A 19,316-nucleotide genomic window follows, 5' to 3' on the forward strand; every position below is an offset into this window, starting at 1 on the left:
CCCCAGGGCTGACCCCACTCTGCAGAACTCTTGGGTAAGGCAGGAAGGCAAAGGAGGGTTCAATATTTTGTTCCTCAGCAGCCTCACTTACCTCAGGGGAGCCCTCCCAGCACTGCCTGTGCTCTGGCTCCCCCTCACCCTCGCTGCCAGGCAGCCAGCCTGGAACTGGGCATTCCCTGGGATTTCCCAGCCAGCAGCAGTGAAAGTTTGACAGAGGAACCTCTTTGAAGCCAGGCTCATCTGCCTGCTCTGGCTGGAAATGGGGTTTTCCCTATTGCACCACTGCTGTCCAACACCTCCACAGGGCAGCACAGACTCCCAGCTGGGCAAATCCGAGTTGTGAGCAGGGGAAATTCAAGGAAACACCTTGGCTTTGTCCCCAGCAGCATCAACACTGCGCTTTCACCTTGCAGAAGGCAAGTAACAGGATCAGCAGGCTTTTACCATCCCCAAAGGCTGCGTTTCCATTTCCTTATTTTTTTATTAACCTGGAGCAAAGCCAGCAGCGTGAAGCAAGCACGTTTGGCCCAAGCAGGATGCACAGGAAAGGGCTGTAAAGGGGAACAGTGTGAGATCAGACACTGAAGTGCTGAACAGAGCCCCCAGGCTGGCTGGATCTCACCCAGCCCCAGCTCTGTGCCCTGCAGGACCCTGACAGCCCCAGCGTGGCTAGTGCTTCACTCCCTTGCCCACATTGTCACACATTCATGCCCTGCTGGCACACTGCCATCTCTCCTCTCCCAAGATAACTCTCCCTGGGCTTGCCTCCTGCAAAATCACACCTGCATCCAGCCTCTCCTGTGACAACCTCTCCCAAAGCACCCAGCACAGGGGCAGCCAGGCCAGGCTCCTGCTCCTCTGAACCCTCACACAGCGATGTCCCTTTAAAAAAGCACACCCCACAGTATAAAAGGGTTGTGTTATGTCAAGGGACAGCGCTGGGATCAGGTGTCCCCTGCCACGGCCCTATTTTTAGAGCACAGGCGCCTGGGGCAGGCTCACACACACATTACAGCAGCATGAGGCTGTTCCTGTATTGAGCACCAGCAGGAGAAATCCCAACTGTACCCGGTGGAGGCAGGGAAAGCTGACTAAGCAAGGATGCTCTGCTCGGGATTCCTTGAGCAGGAGCTGGCCAAAAGGGGAAGCTGTGACAATCTTTTGTTTGCCCAAGGGGCTGGGGAGAATGAAGCGTGTGCCACACATTCCGGGAAGTGGCACCAAGCTGATTTATACCCAGCTCAAGCCATCCAAGCACTGGGATCACACAGATAAAGGTGACTGTAACAGCTGCTTTTAGTGTTGTGCCTTGCCTTTCATTTTCTGGCCCCCTTCTTTCTGGGAAAATCAGGCGGTGCAAGCAGATGGCACTGCAGAGTAGGGGTGTCTGTGATTCAGTCCCCTCCAAAGCTGGAGACAGTATGAAAAGGAAATCCAGCGTGCACATAAAAGCTGTGCAGGAGAGACCATCCTCCTCCTCCTTACCCCTAGTCTGGGAAAAGGAGGTTGGCAGATGCTCTAGGACTAAAAATTTCCTGTCCTGAGCAAAAATAAGACTTCAGCATCAAGCAGCAGACAGCTTTTGGACCCTTCTCTCACCTCCTGGCTCAGCTACAACATCACCTAAGCCACAGGAACAGCCCCACTGTAAAGCCACACAATACAAATGTTCGGCAAAAGACTCAGCACCAGAGAGGCAGCAGCTCTGAGTCCTCCCCTCCAGGGCACCCTCAGAAATGTTCTCCCTTACCTTCTGCCTTCAGGACACCCTCAGAAATGTTCTCCCTTACCTTCAGCCTTCATGACAATGCAGAAACTCCTTCCCAGATGCTTTTCCCAGACTGAGCAGGTGCTCTGCTCAACACCCTTCGGGTGCTGGCCCCCATCAGAAGAGCAGAGCAGTTTAAACACCCCAGTGGCAATTTGCTGTCATAAACATAGTACTCTTAATAACAGCCCCTAATTACAACTCAGGAGTTTGAGTTCACAGCTAGAATTTCCTTCCACAAGGGGAAGGCAGACAAGAAGGTCTGCCCAAGCCCAGGGAGCCCAGTCTCATAGACAGAAGTTCCAGAGCTGCACAGAAGTGACATTCTGGTCCTTGTCCCTTTAAATCCTCCCAAAATGTGCTCATAGGTTTAATGCTTCACATTAAAACCAAAGCATTTTCCCTGGTACTATTAACTTCCACTCTGCAGACTCCATTGAAAAGAGAATTCAGCCAATTGAAATTAAAAGGATGTCAAAGGAGGGAAAATGATGGAACCTATTCACAGTTCTTTAAAAGATGGTGAAGAAAGTATTGTCAACACCACTTTTAAACCCTTGTCCCACCAAAAGCACAAACCTGATGTTTTCTTGCAAACAAGGAATTTAGAAAGCCAACACAGAGTGCAACCCACATTTCATCAGCTGCTTGCCTGCACCTCTACCAGCCCTGCCCCACTTTGGAAACTCCACCCCTCTTTAATGAACATTAATGAGATAAAGATCATGTCACAACCAGGCACAGAGTTAATGGGAGTCACTTTAGCCTCTTCATTTCTCAACAGTTTTATTGCCTTTAAGAAAATTTTTGTAAAATATAAATACAAAGGCAGAAGATTTACTTACAAAGTTAAAACACAGATCTCAAACATAAACACACAATTCAGAAAATTTAGTTTATGTACAGTTTCAAGCAACTTCAACATATGTTAGTTTTTCAATATTTTACAAGGTACAGAAAAAATAGTTCAAAGTCTTCTTTAAATAAAGAGCATAAAATGTTTAAACATATATAAACAATCCGGTTTGATGTGTGAAAACTAAATTTCACAGCTTTTAAATTAGGATATAAAAGTTCTTACAATTAGTTGATGCGTATGGATATGGTTTAATTTATATTACAAACTATTGAATTATATTCAATAGTGCTTACCTGGCCAAAGCAGGTAATTCTGTAAACAAAAAAACCGAAAATAATATCACCAAGTGCCTTACCAAATTTTATCTCCCAAACAAGCCACACGACTTTGATCACATCACCTAGAAAAAGTATGTTCTGTGTAATCAGTGCTTTGCATGAAACAAAGTCAATGTGTGTGGGTGTGTTCTTTAAAAAAAAATGTGTTCAGAGTAATAACAAACTTATCCCAAAGCCTGTGTGCATTTAAAGAAACATTATATAACAATTTTTTTTTGTGTAAAAACTGATTGAAGTTAAAAAAAAAATTCTTCCAAAATCCATCCAACTGGAATTCAGATCTCTTATATAAAGGGAAAGATATTTTCATATTTAATAGTGTCCTTTCTTTACAGAAACAATTTCCTTTGAACACATATACATACAGGAGGAGCTGTACAGAGCGCTGTACATGAAAGGGCTGGCGGTTCACCAGAGGATGTCGAAGGGAGGCTCCTCGTGCGGGTGCAGCCAGTGCAGCTCGGAGCCCAGCAGAGTCTTGAGCTCACTCGTGAACTCCACCAAGTCCAAGAGCTCTTTGCTCTCTGGGTTAAAAGCCTCGAGGTCCGTAGCACAAGAGAACAACTGGCTGAGGGAAGTCTGTTTGTAGAACTCGGCCTCCGTGATGGTGACCACCTCCAGGTTGGGGAAGTTGCAGCGGAAGATGCGTGAGGACATCTTGAGCCTCTTCACCACGTCCGAGAGCAGGAGCCAGTTCCGTGGGCTGTGGAAGCACAGGAGAAAGGCTCCAGTAACTGACATCAGGACACAGGATTGCTGACTCGTCCCCACATCTCCGTGTGACAAACCCTCCCCGATCCCACACCCACAAACAATCCCTCCGAAAGCAAGGCTGGTGCCCAGGGGTCCAAAATAACACATGAGCAGGTGTGTGTGTGTTTATTCAGAGTACTGCTACCTGCAGCTTTGGGAAGAGAAGATCCAGGATGTAGGGGCACTGGGACCTATCAAACCTGGGCTCCTCAGTGCCCATGTGGGCCAGCAGCCACCCCAGCTCAGAGGGTTAGCCCACCTGAACCCAACTTTCATTTCACTAATAAGGAGATGGCTTATAGTTACAACCGCAAAATTCAGCACCCCTGGCTTCCAGAGAGACCAATATTAAATAGAAGTCAACAGTATGTTCATTTTTTGTCAGATAAACAACACAGTTTTAAAATTCAATCTTTGTACTTGTCCACTTTAGGGAATTAAGTTAGATCCATCACCCATGTAACAAAAGCATACTAAAACCCACACTCCTGCATGATCAATATTTAAAGCTAGCTGTCATCAAAATTGGTGCAAATGGTAAACAACAGCCACTAACAAATCTAATTTATATCTTGAATATAATAGATAATACAACTTTCCAGGTCTTTGCTTATTAGTAAGTATCATAGGATCTTCCCTAAGATACTTATTTGTTTGTTCCAGTTCAGAGGTCTAAACCAGTTTTGATACAAAGTCTAGAAAAGCAGTAATGGTGTCGTTTTCTCATCCACAAAAGCGTGTCCACTCAGCAGCAGAACAGAAAAACCCATGGAATAAAATTAACACCGTACAAACATCATACCCAAATTTAAGTGCTAGCAGCACTTCTATTTTGGGAAGTTATAAACAAGATGCCTGTCTGGGATGAGGAAAGGAATCTGCTCAAACATCACTTGTCCTGCTCTAGAATACAGCAGTAAAAACTCAGCCCTCACAAACCAGCCTTTTCCCCTCTCACTTGTTATTCGTTTATTTCCAAAAAACACCAGCAGTTACAGTATTGATCTCTCATTTATGTTACATAAACACAAACACTTTTCCTCATTGACACAAACTGCCACCAGCCGAAGCAGATCATCCCAGCTGTTTTTACCCCAAAATCTGAATTTGTTCTTACCCCTGAGAGAGACACACTTGGATGTTGTAACACGGTAAGGGGGGCTCATCCGAAAATTCAAATTCAAACACATCACTGAAGCCATCTTCATCTTCATCACCTGGGCCGGGAGGATTTGCCAAGACATCAAATCCAGATTCATCTTTTGGATCTAAATAAAATTGAATAAAGGTGCTAAGTCAGCAAGGAAAAGACTGTTGCAGGTCTTGCTTTTTTTCCCCCCAATAACGTGATCTGTAAACAAAATCAGTTTGCTTCCTTCCCAGCTTCCTCCACCACAAGAACAAAACAGCCCCCACCCCCACGTGCCCCATGTTTTTAAAGTCTCTGCATACAAAGAAATAAAGGGCAACATTTGCTCACCGCACACAGAGCTGCCATAGAAATCCCAGTACAAACCAGGGTCATCCACACTTCGACCTTGCAGGTCAGTTAAATACTCTGGAGAGGAAAAAACAACAACAAAAACACACTGATGAGAACAAAAAGCTGGCAAGTCAGGAGACTGCGCGTCACAGAGCCTCAGCACCTTCCATCAAAAAATCCCACACCATTCTCCTGGCACACATGCTGCAAACAGCAGCATATAAACACCATTCCCCCACATCAAATAATGACCCACCACATCAAATAATCACATAAGGTCTAACAGGGATACACCCAACATTAAGCTTCAGATGCTGAGAGCAATATCTTATTTTTGTGGAGATAGTGTGTACCACATTTTTTGACCTTCACAATTATTCTGGACACCAGCTTGAGGGTGAATCTGTGGCCCCAAATAAATAGATTAAAAAGGTTTTTCTACACAGGTGTGTTCAGAAGATGTAGTTCTTTTCTACAGATATGATATGGGAGATTTACAAGCTGAATAGGTGAAAAGATACTGGGATCCAGGATGCTAGAAGTCAAAGATACTGGACTTTACTGGAGTCCTGAAACACCTGTGTGCCTTCTGTACTGCACCATTTAAACAGGTAAACAAATGAGTTCTTAAACTCATGGACTATGAGCACTGCAAACATGCTCAGAGGTAAGTTATTAGGGAGTGCAAGTGCCTTCATCCAAAACTAAGAGGAAAAAGAACCCTGAAACCATGTTATAACATGGATATGTTTAAAGCCTTTAACGTATTTTTAAAGTATTTCAGATATAAAACAAGGCAGAACTGGCAAAACCAAAAATAGTCCAAGATAAAAAGCAAAACCATGGGAAAACACGAGTATGTTTAACAAACAGCTATTTGAATTGGCAAGTTTCTTATTTTCATTTCAAGCAGAAATCTGAAGGCACCGCTGACCTCCCACCCACCTATCAAACCTGACAGTGCAATAATCCTTATGACTTATTAAGTTTCAATTAGAAGGAGCCCCCGAGCATGGCTGTGCTTCCCACCTGCAACCTCTGTGTTTTTGCAGGCAAAGAGAGAGCTCTGCAGCCCATCCCAGCCCACATCTCCTTGGCATGAAGGCACCCCTGCCAGGCAGGAGGGATTTGGGGGACAGGGAACCAGCCCCCATGTGCCAGAACCAAAAGCCCCAAGCAGGGTGGGCACAGACCTGTGAGGAAGGTCTCCATGAGCTCACTGTGGGTCATTTTCACAATGGTCCTCCCAGAGTAGGTTGCAAGTGTTGGATCAGCACCGTAGGACAGCAACAGGCGCACGATTTCCAAGTGGTCGTTCTCCACCGCGTCGTGGATTGGTCTGGAGTGAAATGAAATAAAAACCACAGAGTTACACTTTGACTCGACAGTTTTATGCAAATATTTTTGACAAGAAACTTGACTGTAGATCAAAGCTATTTATAGAAAGTAACACTATTAATACAGCTGCCAATCATCTTGTTGTCGGTTTTACTTGCACATCTTCCCCCTCCCCTCCTGTGTTCAGTCAGACTGCTCAGGGCACATATTTCTGTTACGTTCTACTCCTTGCTGTACACATTTTGGAGGGACAGTAAAATAATTACACTGCTGTAACAGAAAGCAGGAGTTTGTGTGAAGCCTCACAAACATCATTTTGCTGCAAGTCACTCTACCGTTCCAAATCTCTGCCATATAACAGCGTGTTGTGGAGCAAGGCTCATTCAGCCTGCCTCTGGGCAAGCAGGGAAATCAGTTACCCGAAGCTCCTAAATTATGTACACAGAAATAAGTTATGAAAATTTGCTAGGAATTAAACTTCCGTGCAGAACATCCTCTTTAAACAGTACTTGTAAATATATTTGCAGCACAATTCAACCCTTCTAATCAGAGAATAGAAAAACATGTTATTTTAAGTTGTAGTCCACCCAGAAATTAAAGCATTTCATGCGGCGTGAGCAATCCATACAAGCTCCACATAGATTTTGTGAGCCTTCAGAAGGATTATTCATTAATACACAGGCCTGCAATTCCAGGTTTAGAATTCCTTATCGCTAATTATAAATCGCATTAACTTCTGCCTTTAAAATTGATTATACGTAACGGGGAGTTGTCTGGAAGTAGAACATATTACCCTTCAGACTAATGAAGATGTGCTAAAATCCCATCTTTTCCTTAGACAGCAAGAGCAGGGAACTAACAGCAGAGCCCAGTGCATGGGCAGTGATCATGGCAGCCCAACCCAGCACAACGCTGCTCCTCCTTTGGGCTGTCAACACTGCTGCCCCCAACCAGGCTGTCAAGGGAGCTAATAGGAGAGGCAAGGAAGGACTTTCACCAGGATCACACAACACACTGCCTTCCTGGAAAGCTTTCACAGTGATGTTAGCAGGGGAAGTTGTTTGGAAGCACAGCCAAGTGATCCTCTCTGCTCCATCTCCGGATCTGCCAAGCAGCACTCGGCTGACAAACAGGGCTTCAATCCCTCCTGCTGCCAGGAGGGCACACCCCACCACTGCTGCCTCTCAGGGCAATGTCCCCTCAAGGTCACCACTGCTTTGGCATCACCTGGCACACACGAAAGCTCAGCACAGAGGAGGGGAGGATCAGATCAGTTAGAAGAGGATGGCACACCGCCATTTTCCCATCTATCACATGGCACTGCTGGTAGGAGAGGGAGGAGGGTGACTCTGGTACATCTCAGAAAGATGTCCCAGATGTATTTGCTCCAAGCAATTTCCAGTAGGCTCTGATTTAGGGTGACTAATATCCGCTACATGGATGCTCTTGCTTGCATCCACCTTGCTGGAAAGCTGCATGTCCTATCAGTTTTGACATGCGCACAATGCACTGACTTGAGGAGGTGCACTTGGGGACACGGTGGTTTGTTCCCTACAGAAAGAGGGTTCATCCCATGCTGCCTGCCTCCCATACACCCCATGCCACCAACAGAGGAAGAAACAGGTGGTCCTCAAGCTGCTGAGCACAATCCTCAGCCCAGCTTGTGCCAGTCCTCAGACCCTTGCCAGCAGAGAGCACAACATGTGGACACCTTCAAAGCCCAACACACCACTCTTTGGAAAGCCACCTTCACACATTTTGAGACCAGAGAGGTCCATAAGGATCACTGGCAAAGCATCAGGATATCCCTTATCAGTTTCTGAGGGAATGCCTCTAAAATAACACTGAAACTGCAGCCTTTGAGACAGACAGTGTTGGAGGAGCCAGCATTCCCAGGATTCCCCTGCAAGTCTCACCCTCCCACCTCCACCTACTGACTCAGCGCTTCCCCACAGGGAAGCATCACATCCAGGATCTGGCCAGTGCTACATCACAGTGTCACATCCCAGGTGACACCCAACAAATAACAGGGGTGCTGACACGGGGGCTGCAGAAATATTGAGTGTTCCTTGCTGTCAGCAAGCATCTGAGGCCTGAGCTGCTGGGTCACGGCACTCTGAGCATCTGCAGCAGGAAAGGTCAGCCCTGCTGCAAACCCTCCTGTCCCCCACGGGGCATGAAGCATCCCTGGCTCAAAGTCTGGCACCAGGCATGAGCAGATCAGAGGCTGCTGCCAAGTGCTGGCAATGCTCTTTCTCCCCCACTCCCTCGCTTTTCTGGAGTCTTTAATTCTGAACTATTTTTAAATTTTATTTCAGAATTGCTATTTTCTGGTTTTGGGGAGAGGGTTGAGGAGTGTTGTGGGATTATTGGTTTGTGGGTTTTCTTGTTTGAGTTTGGGTTGGTTTTTTTTTTTTTTAATCTGACTTACCTAAGTGGCTTTTGAAGCAGTAATGAATTCAAGATGATCCCTTAACTTATTAAAAACAGCATCTAAATCACGGCCCAGTGTTCCCATTGATTTAACGACACTCGGACGAGTTTATTAAAGGGTGCCTGGGCATTCCCCAGGAAGGCAAAACTGCAGCACACGGGCTGTAACCCCATGATGGAGCCTCCTTCTGCCTTTTGCAGGCCACCAAGCCCAATGTGGGGCTGCAGACAGAGGCAGGCAGGACCAGATTTGTCATCCCAGAGTACACAGGAGGCTGCCTGGGCATGAGAGGGAATTTATAGAGGCACGGGGAAGGAAAGGCGTAGTAAGGCAGTGCGGAAGGAGGAAGAACAATAAATAGAAGGAAGCAAAGAAAACACTGGCGGGGATAGGGGGGGTGGGCGGGGAAGGAGATTCCCCATAGATAAGTTAAGGGAGAAAAGGCCAAAACAGAGCACCGACAGACTCTTTTACTGGCTAGAACAGCTTTTGGCAAGCTGACGAGCGAGACCATGCAAAGGCACAGCTATTTGTTTGCTTCTCCCAGCAGAGCCAGTAGAGGAGGGAGTATTCTTCAGTCTTGGCAGGGCTTAACCATCCTCTTTGTAGGATGCAAAAGCAACTACTGGAATAGGCAACTTTTTCAGATGTGAAAATAAAAGAAGATCCCTGGGAGTCCTCTCCTGGGCTGCTCTGCCATACAATCTCTTCCACACTGAGCATCGTGGAAATAAACACTCTCTATCCCTAATGGTACAGTTAGCGTAGCACAGCTCGTTTCTAAAACAAACCCTTCAAAAGGCCCCAGAAGGAGCGGGGGACATTGGAGAGCCGCAGTATCCTGCAAAAGGCACACATCTCAAACCCTCTCTCGTGTACCGCCAAATCCTCCCCACTATTTTTACTTCCACTAGAGTTAGGGAAACATTTCACTGGGGGTTTATCATTCCACCACCAAAATTATAAACTATTTAGACCAGGCATGGTTCGCTCTCAGCCTCTCAGGCACCACCAGAGCTCTCTCCCCACAGCAGTGAGAGGGAGCAATGCCATATTTTGGCTCTCTGTTTGCATTCCCAGCCGCTCTGTTACGCAGGGCAGGGGCAGGGCAGCGGTGGCAGGAGGGCAGGCTGGGCTGCCTCTCCTCGAACGCAATTAGCTGCTGGAAGGTATGGCTGTGCCAAGACCAGCTGAAAGGACACAGCAAGAGAGCCATCTTGGCATGGTCCTCGCAGGGAAAAAATAAAAAATAAAAAATAAAAAAAGGCTGAGCTCATCGGCTGCCAGCGGGAAGGATACAGCAAAACTGGCTGCAGAGAGAGGATCTAGCCAGAGAACTCCCAAGCAACGTGGAGTCAGGGGATGTCTGTAGTTTTGGGATGTGGTTTTGTGGCCATAATGGCAAGGGCTCAGCTAGGGCATGCTGCAGAGGTAAGAGGAGGAGAACAGCGAGATAAGGCCAAATACAGGGGCAAGCAGCCTTGCTAATGTCAGCCCCAACACCCCTGGTGGAGCTTCTGCACTCACCGGGGTCCTGTCGGGAAGGGAAGCTCTCACCTCTTAAGCACGGTCTATTATTATTTATAGGTAAGACGATTAAGAGCCCTTAGTGACTGCAGCACCTCGGAGACAGGTCTTAAAGATCTCCGGGTTCTACAATAATCTTTGATTAGGCACTAATTGAGCAGCAGAGTGCTTGTGTATTCAGGGGCTGCAGGCACTGCATGTGGTCCATCAGCACAGAGTTTAAGGGGAAAAACATCCAAGACCTACCACATTTAGCCTGGCCAGATGTGCTGTGAAAAGGGCAGAGAGGGACATCCTGTGCCGAGCTGGGTGAATGAAGGACTGCACCATTCCCAAACATTGTCTCCTCACTGCCCCTACACCAGACTGGCATTTTGCTTGTTTCTGGCTTCACCGAGATGTCTGATACCAGGCTGGACACCTGCCTCATCCCAAAACACACACACACAGAGCCAGCACCATGATCAGAGCACCCGCAGCATCTGAGAGAGGCACAGACTTCACAGAACTTTCCTGCATCCCTCACATTCACAGAACTTTCCTGCACCTTCCACGTTCACAGAACTTTCCTGCATCCCTCATGTTCACAGAACTTTTCTGCATCCTCCACGTTCACAGAACTTTCCTGCATCCTCCACGTTCACAGAACTTTCCTGCATCCCTCACGTTCACACCGACACCCTGCAGAGACCAAAGCCATACCCTCACCAGCCACAACTTTCCCTCCACAAAGCCGATGTCAGAGGCACAAGGAGCAGAGCCCAGGGCTGCAGGTGACCCCCAGGCTGCCTCCCCGGCACAGCTGTGCTCGCACAGCACAGCAGCTGCATCCACCCACCGCAGTTACATCACTCCTCCGTGCTGCTTTGCATTAAAACAGGCTGAACAGAACCACACACATCCACTGCCACCGGCTGCAGGCTTGAGAGCTTCCACAGCACCACCAAAAGTACTCTGGATAAGTGAGGTGGCAGAGGGGAAAATAAAAAGCCAATTCAGAGTCATTAAAAAAGCAAGGGAATAGGACAAGTCTCTGATGGTGCACTTTTTGGGATTGTTTTGGGGGCTTTTGTTGTTATTTTTAAGACTTTACTGTATTTTACGTGTTTAACATATTCTGGATTTTAATTTTAAAAGCAACACAGCTGAGGAAGTCATCTTTCCTCCTAAAAGTTTAAGGAGAAAAACCTTCAAAAGAGAAATGGGACATGTCTTAACAAACGTCCTGACTTACTCTACAGAAACAGAGAAGCCTGACCCTGCCAAAAGGCAACGCATTACACAGTTCCAAAGTTCCTTACACAAACTTCTGCTCTCTGTCCTGCCCAACTCAGACCATCTTTCCTCTGTGTATTAGCTGTGTTTTGGATCCTTGCTGTCTGTTGGGCAGCTTTCCAAATGAAGAGTAAGTCTGCCCTCAGAAAAGAGAGGCAACAGCACGCTGAGTTCTGACATTACCATCTATGATCAGATCATCATTATGTTCGTTTCTAAATTCCATTTTCCCAAGAACAACTTTTCAGGGTACACTGGCCAAGTTTCTTTCTTGAAAATCAGCTCCGTCTGTGACTAGAAATCAAAGGTGGGCTCTGAACTGGCGGGTGATTAAGACTGCTCAGACGCTTCCCAGGGATAATTTTCTATATAGGTTGTTCCAGCGAGTGAGACAAAAATAATTTAGGGTTCTTTTTACGGCAACTCACCGCTGTTGCACAGGTCACATATGAAAGCTGAAGGCAGCAGAAAATGCGAGGCTGTTTGTCAGCCGGGAGAGCTCAGAACTCTTTACAAAGACGTGGGCGACAGAGGAGGAATCTGACAATCCAGTCGGGGTTTTAATGTTTCTCCAAAAAGCTTTCCTTTGGGCTGTGATGGGCTGGTGATGGGCCGGGAACAATGGACCATCATGAACTTTTAATGGACCATCCTAACCAGACCTCTTTTTGTTTTCCTGACTCCTCCCTTCCCAAGTTAATAAATAAAGAGCTTAAAAACAAAAGAAGCAGGCTCTTAGTTACGCTAATTTTACCTCCCTGGCTATTTGGATGGTGATAGGGAAGGCGATAAACCATTTAAGATAACAAGCTGCAGGAGATTCCCAGAATACAAAGACCTGTCCCCAAAATGCACAGACTGAATAACAGCTCTGCATATGCTCAGGACAAGTTACCCCAAGGTCAGCCTCGCAGAGGTGGCCAAAGAGGTGCTTTAGGAGATACACAAGAAGCTTAAAAAAGGTCCAGAGCAGCATTTTTTTCTTCACAAAGCTAAAAAGAAAAGCTCACTATCTATTCTGCCAGCACAGGAACTAAGCACCCCTACTATTCTGTGAAGGAAACTAAAAAAAGGCTAATTCAGGATTAAAAGAAGAAAAAAAAAGAAACGGTAAATCCAAAATATCAAACGAGCAGATAGTTTAACAGTTGTTTAACAATTCAGCAAACAACATTTTTATACAGCACATCCAGGACTCGCACACCCGATGGCCACAAAAGCCTGGAGTGCTCTCCAGAGTAACCCTGCTAACAAGGCTAACTCCGCTCTTTTGGCACAGCTCAAAGGACCTGCAGGGCACACGAGCAGGGCTGCAGCTCAAGCATCACTCCTTCCTGCCCTGCAGCTGGCAATTCCACCGACTAACTAAAACCAACCAACAGCACAACTTATTAAAATTCCCAGAATCGAAAAGAAATTACCCCGAACCCGAGCCACAACAGCAGCGCGTCCCCAGCGCTTTGTGAACCGGGGAGCAGAGCAGGTCACGGAGCCCTGCATGGCCAAGGAGCAGCAGCAAGGATGATGTGTGCCCTGCTCGGGTGGGCAGGCAGGACAAGGAGAGCACAAAGGAGAGGATCAGAGGGAAGGGGGGCACAGAGAGACAGACGAGGGGTGCTGCTCACCTGGTCCCATCCTGGGCGCTGCAGTTGACATCGGCGCCGTACTCGAGCAGGTGCCGCACGATGCTCAGCCAGCCCCGGGCACAGGCCTCGTGCAGGGCACAGTACCCCGCGTTGTCTCGGTGGTTCACGTCGCACGCCTTGCTCTCCAAACAATACAGAACCACCTCCTGCAAACGGCAAGGAAAACGGATGAACATCAAGTTATTGGTTCCTGCGTAAACACGCGGATTCCACTGCTTGAAGGAAATGTGGAGGGGAAGATGCTAAAGTCAAAATCTCTATGATATGTTAAGTTACCCTCTGTGAGATGGGTCAGTCAAAAGGGAAATAAAAGGGGGAGCTGTTGACAGTCCTGTCTGTTCAGGAGACACAGCAGAGACTTCCCCGAGCAGACTAATTTGGGCAAAGTGACACTGAGAGCTCCATGCCTTGCAGGACCCTGTAACCCCCAACATCAGGAACTGTCACACAAGGAGAACACAAAAATTTCACAGACAAAACTCACACTGTTCCACTTCTGAGAACTTCTACATGTAAAGCTAGTGGGAAGGTTGTTACTCTTACATCTGCATTTTTTAAACAGAAAATTCTGCGAGTGCAACAGCAACACAGGCAACGTCAGTTTGATTTTAAAAGAAAAAGTGCATGACCCGAAACAAAACACATTTAAGGCACACAAAGGATGGTTTGCTATCAGCAAACAAAAACCAGCCTGGCTCTATCGAGATTGGGGAAATCCCATTTTCACCCACCCCAGTTTTCTGCATGCAGAAGTAAAGGCAGGAGCTGGGTTCCAATAAGGAGCCCGGAGCCGCAGGAAGCCGTGTGAATTTAACACAATTCATCTTGCAGTCAAATCCACCACGCTCCAGAGCCTGGGCCAGGCTCAGCTCTGCACTGCCCTGCAGCCTTGGAACAATGACTGCTCCATCACTCAACCCAAAATTTGGGATGGTGCGAGTCTTCCTCGACTCGTGCCGGATGCAAAAGGAGGCAAAACAAAACAAAACAAAACACATTTCTAAGAGATGTTCAGTGCATAAAATAGCCCCCACGTTCCCAGATTAGTGGTAAACCATTAATTTTGCATTTGAGTGACATTCCTGCAAAGCCAGAAACGGCACGGAGGGGGCGAGTGCTTGTTTTGCCAAAGCAGGAGAATAAAGCGACGTCGGGCGCAGCACATTTATTCCTCCCGTTTCAAAATAAACCGGAAAGCCCGCAATAATCTGTGCTCTGGGTACACCTGACTCGAGAGCTGGTATCCAGGATACAGCATGAAGCTGCTCTTTTAGCAGGCCCTCGCCAGCCAGGCTAGAGCTGAGAGCTAATGAGCTGCCTGTCCCAGGCTCCAGAGCATCCCCTGCCACAAGGGATGCACCCACCCACCCCAGTGCACCCACAGGACCCCCACAGTCCCACCTCCCACCAAACAGGGGCTCTGAACACTCCTGCTAATCAGCCCAAGGGCCAAAAATCACTCCAGAACAGATCCTCTTTACCCTGCACATGCCCAAGCCCATAAGAAAGGGCTGTGCAAAATTATACTCTGGAGGCATGAATTTTCCTTCAAAGCAGACCACCCTGCCAGGCAAATTAGCAGATGGATATAGGTAGCAGAAGCAGCTGCTGTATTCAGCGCCACTTTTAGCATGCAGTCACCATTTAAAATAGACTTTGCAACTCAAAATAAAGGATGTTTCATCTATTTTTGTGAAAAGGAAAGACTCCTCCTAGGGTGGAATACCTACTACTGGACAAAAAAGCTAATTTTGTCAGGCAATTCTGTGTTAAGAGGCTATAAGAAGAATGTCATTAACCACAAAATGTAACCATAAAGACCATAAAACTCTACATTGTTAATTAATTAAATGCCTCATTAACTTTTTTTTTTTTAACATGGTTTATTCAATTTACAAAAAAATTTGCCACCATTGCCAAATACAGGAACATGTGGTGCCACAAACGCACTTTTGGTTTCACAGGCATTTCTCACTAAGGTCTGGGGAAGTCTGTGAGAGTGCCACAGGGCAATTTAATGTCTTTTCAGGTGCTCTATTTAAATCAGCATTCTGAAAATCACTCACAGTTAATCCAAAGAGTCAAACTAGAACATAACCAGACACCTCCACCTCTGCTTCTTGCAGTTTCTTAGCCACACTGCGAACAGCCACGTCAAAGTATGCACACATGCATGATCCATCCTCATATGCAATGAGCTGCCCTTCCTATTTACTCCTCCTTCTCCAGGGGAAGAGCTCAGCATCTCCCAGGCCCCAAGAAGCACTATTCCCCCACCCCCAGCCTCAGAACACTGCCCTTGGGTCACGTATTATATGCTGAGCCTTAACACTTCCCCAGCATCACACCAGACCCCTGCAGTGGTGTCCATTCCTGAGCAGGATGCAGGAGCCCTGCAGGAGCTGTGCAGGGCAGGATGGGGCTCTGGAGCTCCTGCTCCGGCAGCAGTGACACTGGGTAAGCCCTGCCTTCACCTCTGTTTAAATGCCCTATCATACACCACTCACTTTGCTAATTTCTCTGCCTTCCCAGAAGGATTTAGTAACAAACTGACAGGGAACTTCCCAAGCCCACTGTGGTGGTTTCAGCCCAGCCAGCAGCCAAGCCCCAGGCAGGCTGGCTCACTCACTCACTCACTCACTCACTCACTCACTCACTCACTCACTCACTCTCCCCCAGCAGCAGGACCAGGGTGAGAATCAGAGAAGCACAAAGGGTCAAAGGTGGAAAACTCATGAACTGGGATGAAGACACTTTAATAGGGAAAGCAAAAGCCATGCACACAAGCAAAGCAAAACAAGGAATTCATTCACTGCTTCCCATGGCTGGGCAGGAGTTCAGCCATCTCCAGGAGAGATCCCCATCCCACTTATCAGTGACTTGGGGAGACAAACAACATCACTCCAATCGTCCCCCCCCTTCTCCTCCAACTTTATACTCTGATCCATGATGTCCCAGGGTCTGGAATATCCCTTTGGTCAGTTTGGGTCGCCTGTCCTGGCTGTGTCTCCTCCCAGCCTCCCATGCACACCAGGCTCCTCACCAGTGTGGCAGCAGCAAAAGCAGAAAAGGCCTTGGATCTGTGTAAACCCTGCTCAGCAGTAACAAAAACATCCCTATATTATCATCACTGTGTTCAGCACAAATCCAAAACACTGCCCCATACCAGCCACACTGAGAAGAAGATTAACCCTATCCCAGCCAAAACCAGCAAATCCAGACACACACCAAAAAGCAACATGAGGCAGAAAGACAGCCAGTGTTTCTTCTCGCATCAAATTCATTACACAAGCCTTTTGTCATTTTTTTCCCCAAAAAGACTCTACGCTCCCTGTAATTCCCTCTTCACAAAAAGTAAATTACAGTTTTAAGACTACCATTATCTCAAGTCATTTGTTTCAAATGGGGAAAACAGAAGGGATTCTGGAGCGGCCATACACTGGGATGAGTTGGTAACATCCTGCTGAGGCATGGCCTGATGCAGAAGCCTAGGAAGGGAAAGACAAAGCTTCCCACCAGCTTTATCAGGGATTTCCAGGGCTGAAGACCATTTGCTGCTCTGTCTTTAAGGAGCCTTGCTGCCTGCAGCCCTGCAATTTATCTGAGCAGACACCAGCCACACTTCTCCTTCGACATTTCACACTCGGGTCAGCTTTACACGCAAAATCATGTCCTGCTTCCTGCAGTGACCTGGGGCACATTTGCACCAGGACAGCAGGACAGAGCACTGGCACTGACAGCAGGACAGAGCACTGGCACTGTCAGCAGGACACGGGACTGGCACTGACAGCAGGACAGAGCACTGGCACTGGCAGCAGGACACGGGACTGGCACTGGCAGCAGGACAGAGCAGTGGCACTGGCAGCAGGACACGGGACTGGCACTGGCAGCAGGACAGAGCAGTGGCACTGGCAGCAGGACACGCTCATGGCCTCGCAGCACTGGGGCTCCCCACGGCTCCAGCAGTGATACACACACAGCCTCTGCCAGCACCTCTGCATGCTGAAGGCTTTGGAGTGGGATCTCTGCACAGCCTCAGGGCATCCCTGCTGCAAAGGCAGGCAGGCTGCCAAGGGCAGGCACGAGCTCATCCGGTCCCAGGGCAGCACAGCATTCCTGCCAGGGCTCCACGGTGCCCTGCGGTGCCAGCCGCTTCCAGCTCCCAGGCCTGAATCAGCACTCAGCTCCCTCTGCACGCTGTGCCTGATGATGCAAACTCATCTGCCTCCCCTGCCACGGAGCTGTGCCATCACAGCAGCCAGGGAAGCCCCATGTGCCCACCACAGGTTGCTGCCCTGCTAACAGGGGTGGCAGCAAAGTGACCTGTGTACTTGCCAAAGGTCACAGACCAGCATGGTACCTTGACTCATCAGATTTTTCTTCCTTTTTTTCTTTTATAGAGAGGAATGTCTTACTTCTTGATCATTCTCATTCTTTGTGCAAAGAAAATTCAATTCAACTTTCTGCTAACTGCAGTAGTCCCATCACTATTAAGAAAAAAAACCCCAGCTATGGAGCTTCCATGGATGATCCAACTATCCCAGCTCACCATGGGCCAAACATAGCTCCAACAGGGTGGCACAGCCACCCACCACCGAGCCTCAGAAAACACAGACAACATCAGATCCTGGCAGCAGTTTGGGTGCATGGACTGGGCTCTTTCCCTGCCCTGCATTCCACCAGCAACAGAACCAACTGTCAACACCACCTGAACAATCAAATCAAATGAGCTGAATATTTAAACCTATTAAAAACACAGTGTTCACTTGAACTTTTGGGTGAATTCAAGCCATAAAATGAAAATCCCCAACCAGGTGATAATGGGAAGGCATGGTAGCACACAATGTTACCCACAATTATGCCTTGGTGAGCCTGGGTATCCCCAGCTATCTGCAACCAGCCAGTTTGACAGCAGAGAGCTCCATGGACCGCCCTGGGCCCCTGCTTGAGCAGGATGCCAGCCCATCACAAAGTTTGGGAGCTGCTCCCGTTGAGCTGTGCTCAGCAGAGGCGCTGGCCACAGAAAGCCAAGTGCCCAAGCATGCTCACCCTGAGAGACCCCATTCAGGAAGAAAATACACACTGATAGCTGGGAGCACATGCTACAGCACATTTTGATTCTGGACCCACAGAAAATGAAACCATTTAAATTACAGAGAATTCCATAGCAGTGTTGTAACAACCACCTCTCCCAGCTACAGCTGAAGTGCCCTGGGTTAGCAGAAGCCTTTGTCTAAGGTAAACAAAACCTTCCCAATAAACTCTGCCTTCCTGAGCTGGACAAGGCCTTGCTCCACACAAAGCTCTCTCCAGTTGTACAAAGGGCATTTCAAGGTTTCAGCAAATCCCCAAGGCTGGGCAGGCCCCACCTGGACCTGGGCTGATGCCACCTTCCCACGTGGGGCTCAAGCCCAGCTCCAAGGTGCAGGCAGCCCCCTCAGCAGCACAGCAACCCCAGCACAGCCATGCCAAGGGCAGCACTTGCTCTCTGCAATGAAACACCTCTGCACAGATCTGAAACCGAGCAGCGACGACGCTCATACCTACATGCCCACGCTTCCCCAATAAAAGCGCGCTTCAAAACGGCCCAGCTAAGGGATTCATCGGTTTCTGATTTTTGTAGCAACAGGGGGCCCCTTTCATTAGACAACATTGTTCCAGCTACACCAAGCAGCTCCAGACGCCGAGTATAAAGCATGCAGAGTGCTCCTATGATGTGTCTGATCATGCAAGAGGACACTCTAAGCGCTACATCCTGTGTCACATACCAGATACTCCTTGGAGAGAAGAACAAAAATAAAGCCCTTCTCCTAAACTACGCGCTCTTCACAAACAACAAAAGCAGAAAACATACAGCTCATTAAAGATCACCATAAAGATTACTTGGGAGGAAAA

The 19,316-nt window shown here is 47.8% G+C and overlaps 1 protein-coding gene across 1 annotated transcript in view; it reads right to left on the reverse strand.

Annotated features, from left to right (window-relative positions):
* Positions 1-2,549: 2,549 nt before the first annotated feature.
* The window catches only part of BCOR (BCL6 corepressor), an 81,690-nt gene continuing 64,923 nt past the window's right edge, over positions 2,550-19,316 (reverse strand). The window contains exons 11-15 of the mRNA XM_058824821.1: positions 13,401-13,567; positions 6,395-6,540; positions 5,199-5,276; positions 4,836-4,986; positions 2,550-3,668 (exon numbers count right to left, since the gene is read on the reverse strand). Of these exons, the coding sequence (XP_058680804.1) occupies positions 3,374-3,668; positions 4,836-4,986; positions 5,199-5,276; positions 6,395-6,540; positions 13,401-13,567 (837 nt within the window). The 3' untranslated portion in view covers positions 2,550-3,373. The remainder of the gene's footprint in view (positions 3,669-4,835; positions 4,987-5,198; positions 5,277-6,394; positions 6,541-13,400; positions 13,568-19,316) is intronic.

This window comes from Ammospiza caudacuta, chromosome 2 (assembly GCF_027887145.1).
Source record: "Ammospiza caudacuta isolate bAmmCau1 chromosome 2, bAmmCau1.pri, whole genome shotgun sequence".
Classification (NCBI taxonomy): domain Eukaryota; kingdom Metazoa; phylum Chordata; class Aves; order Passeriformes; family Passerellidae; genus Ammospiza; species Ammospiza caudacuta.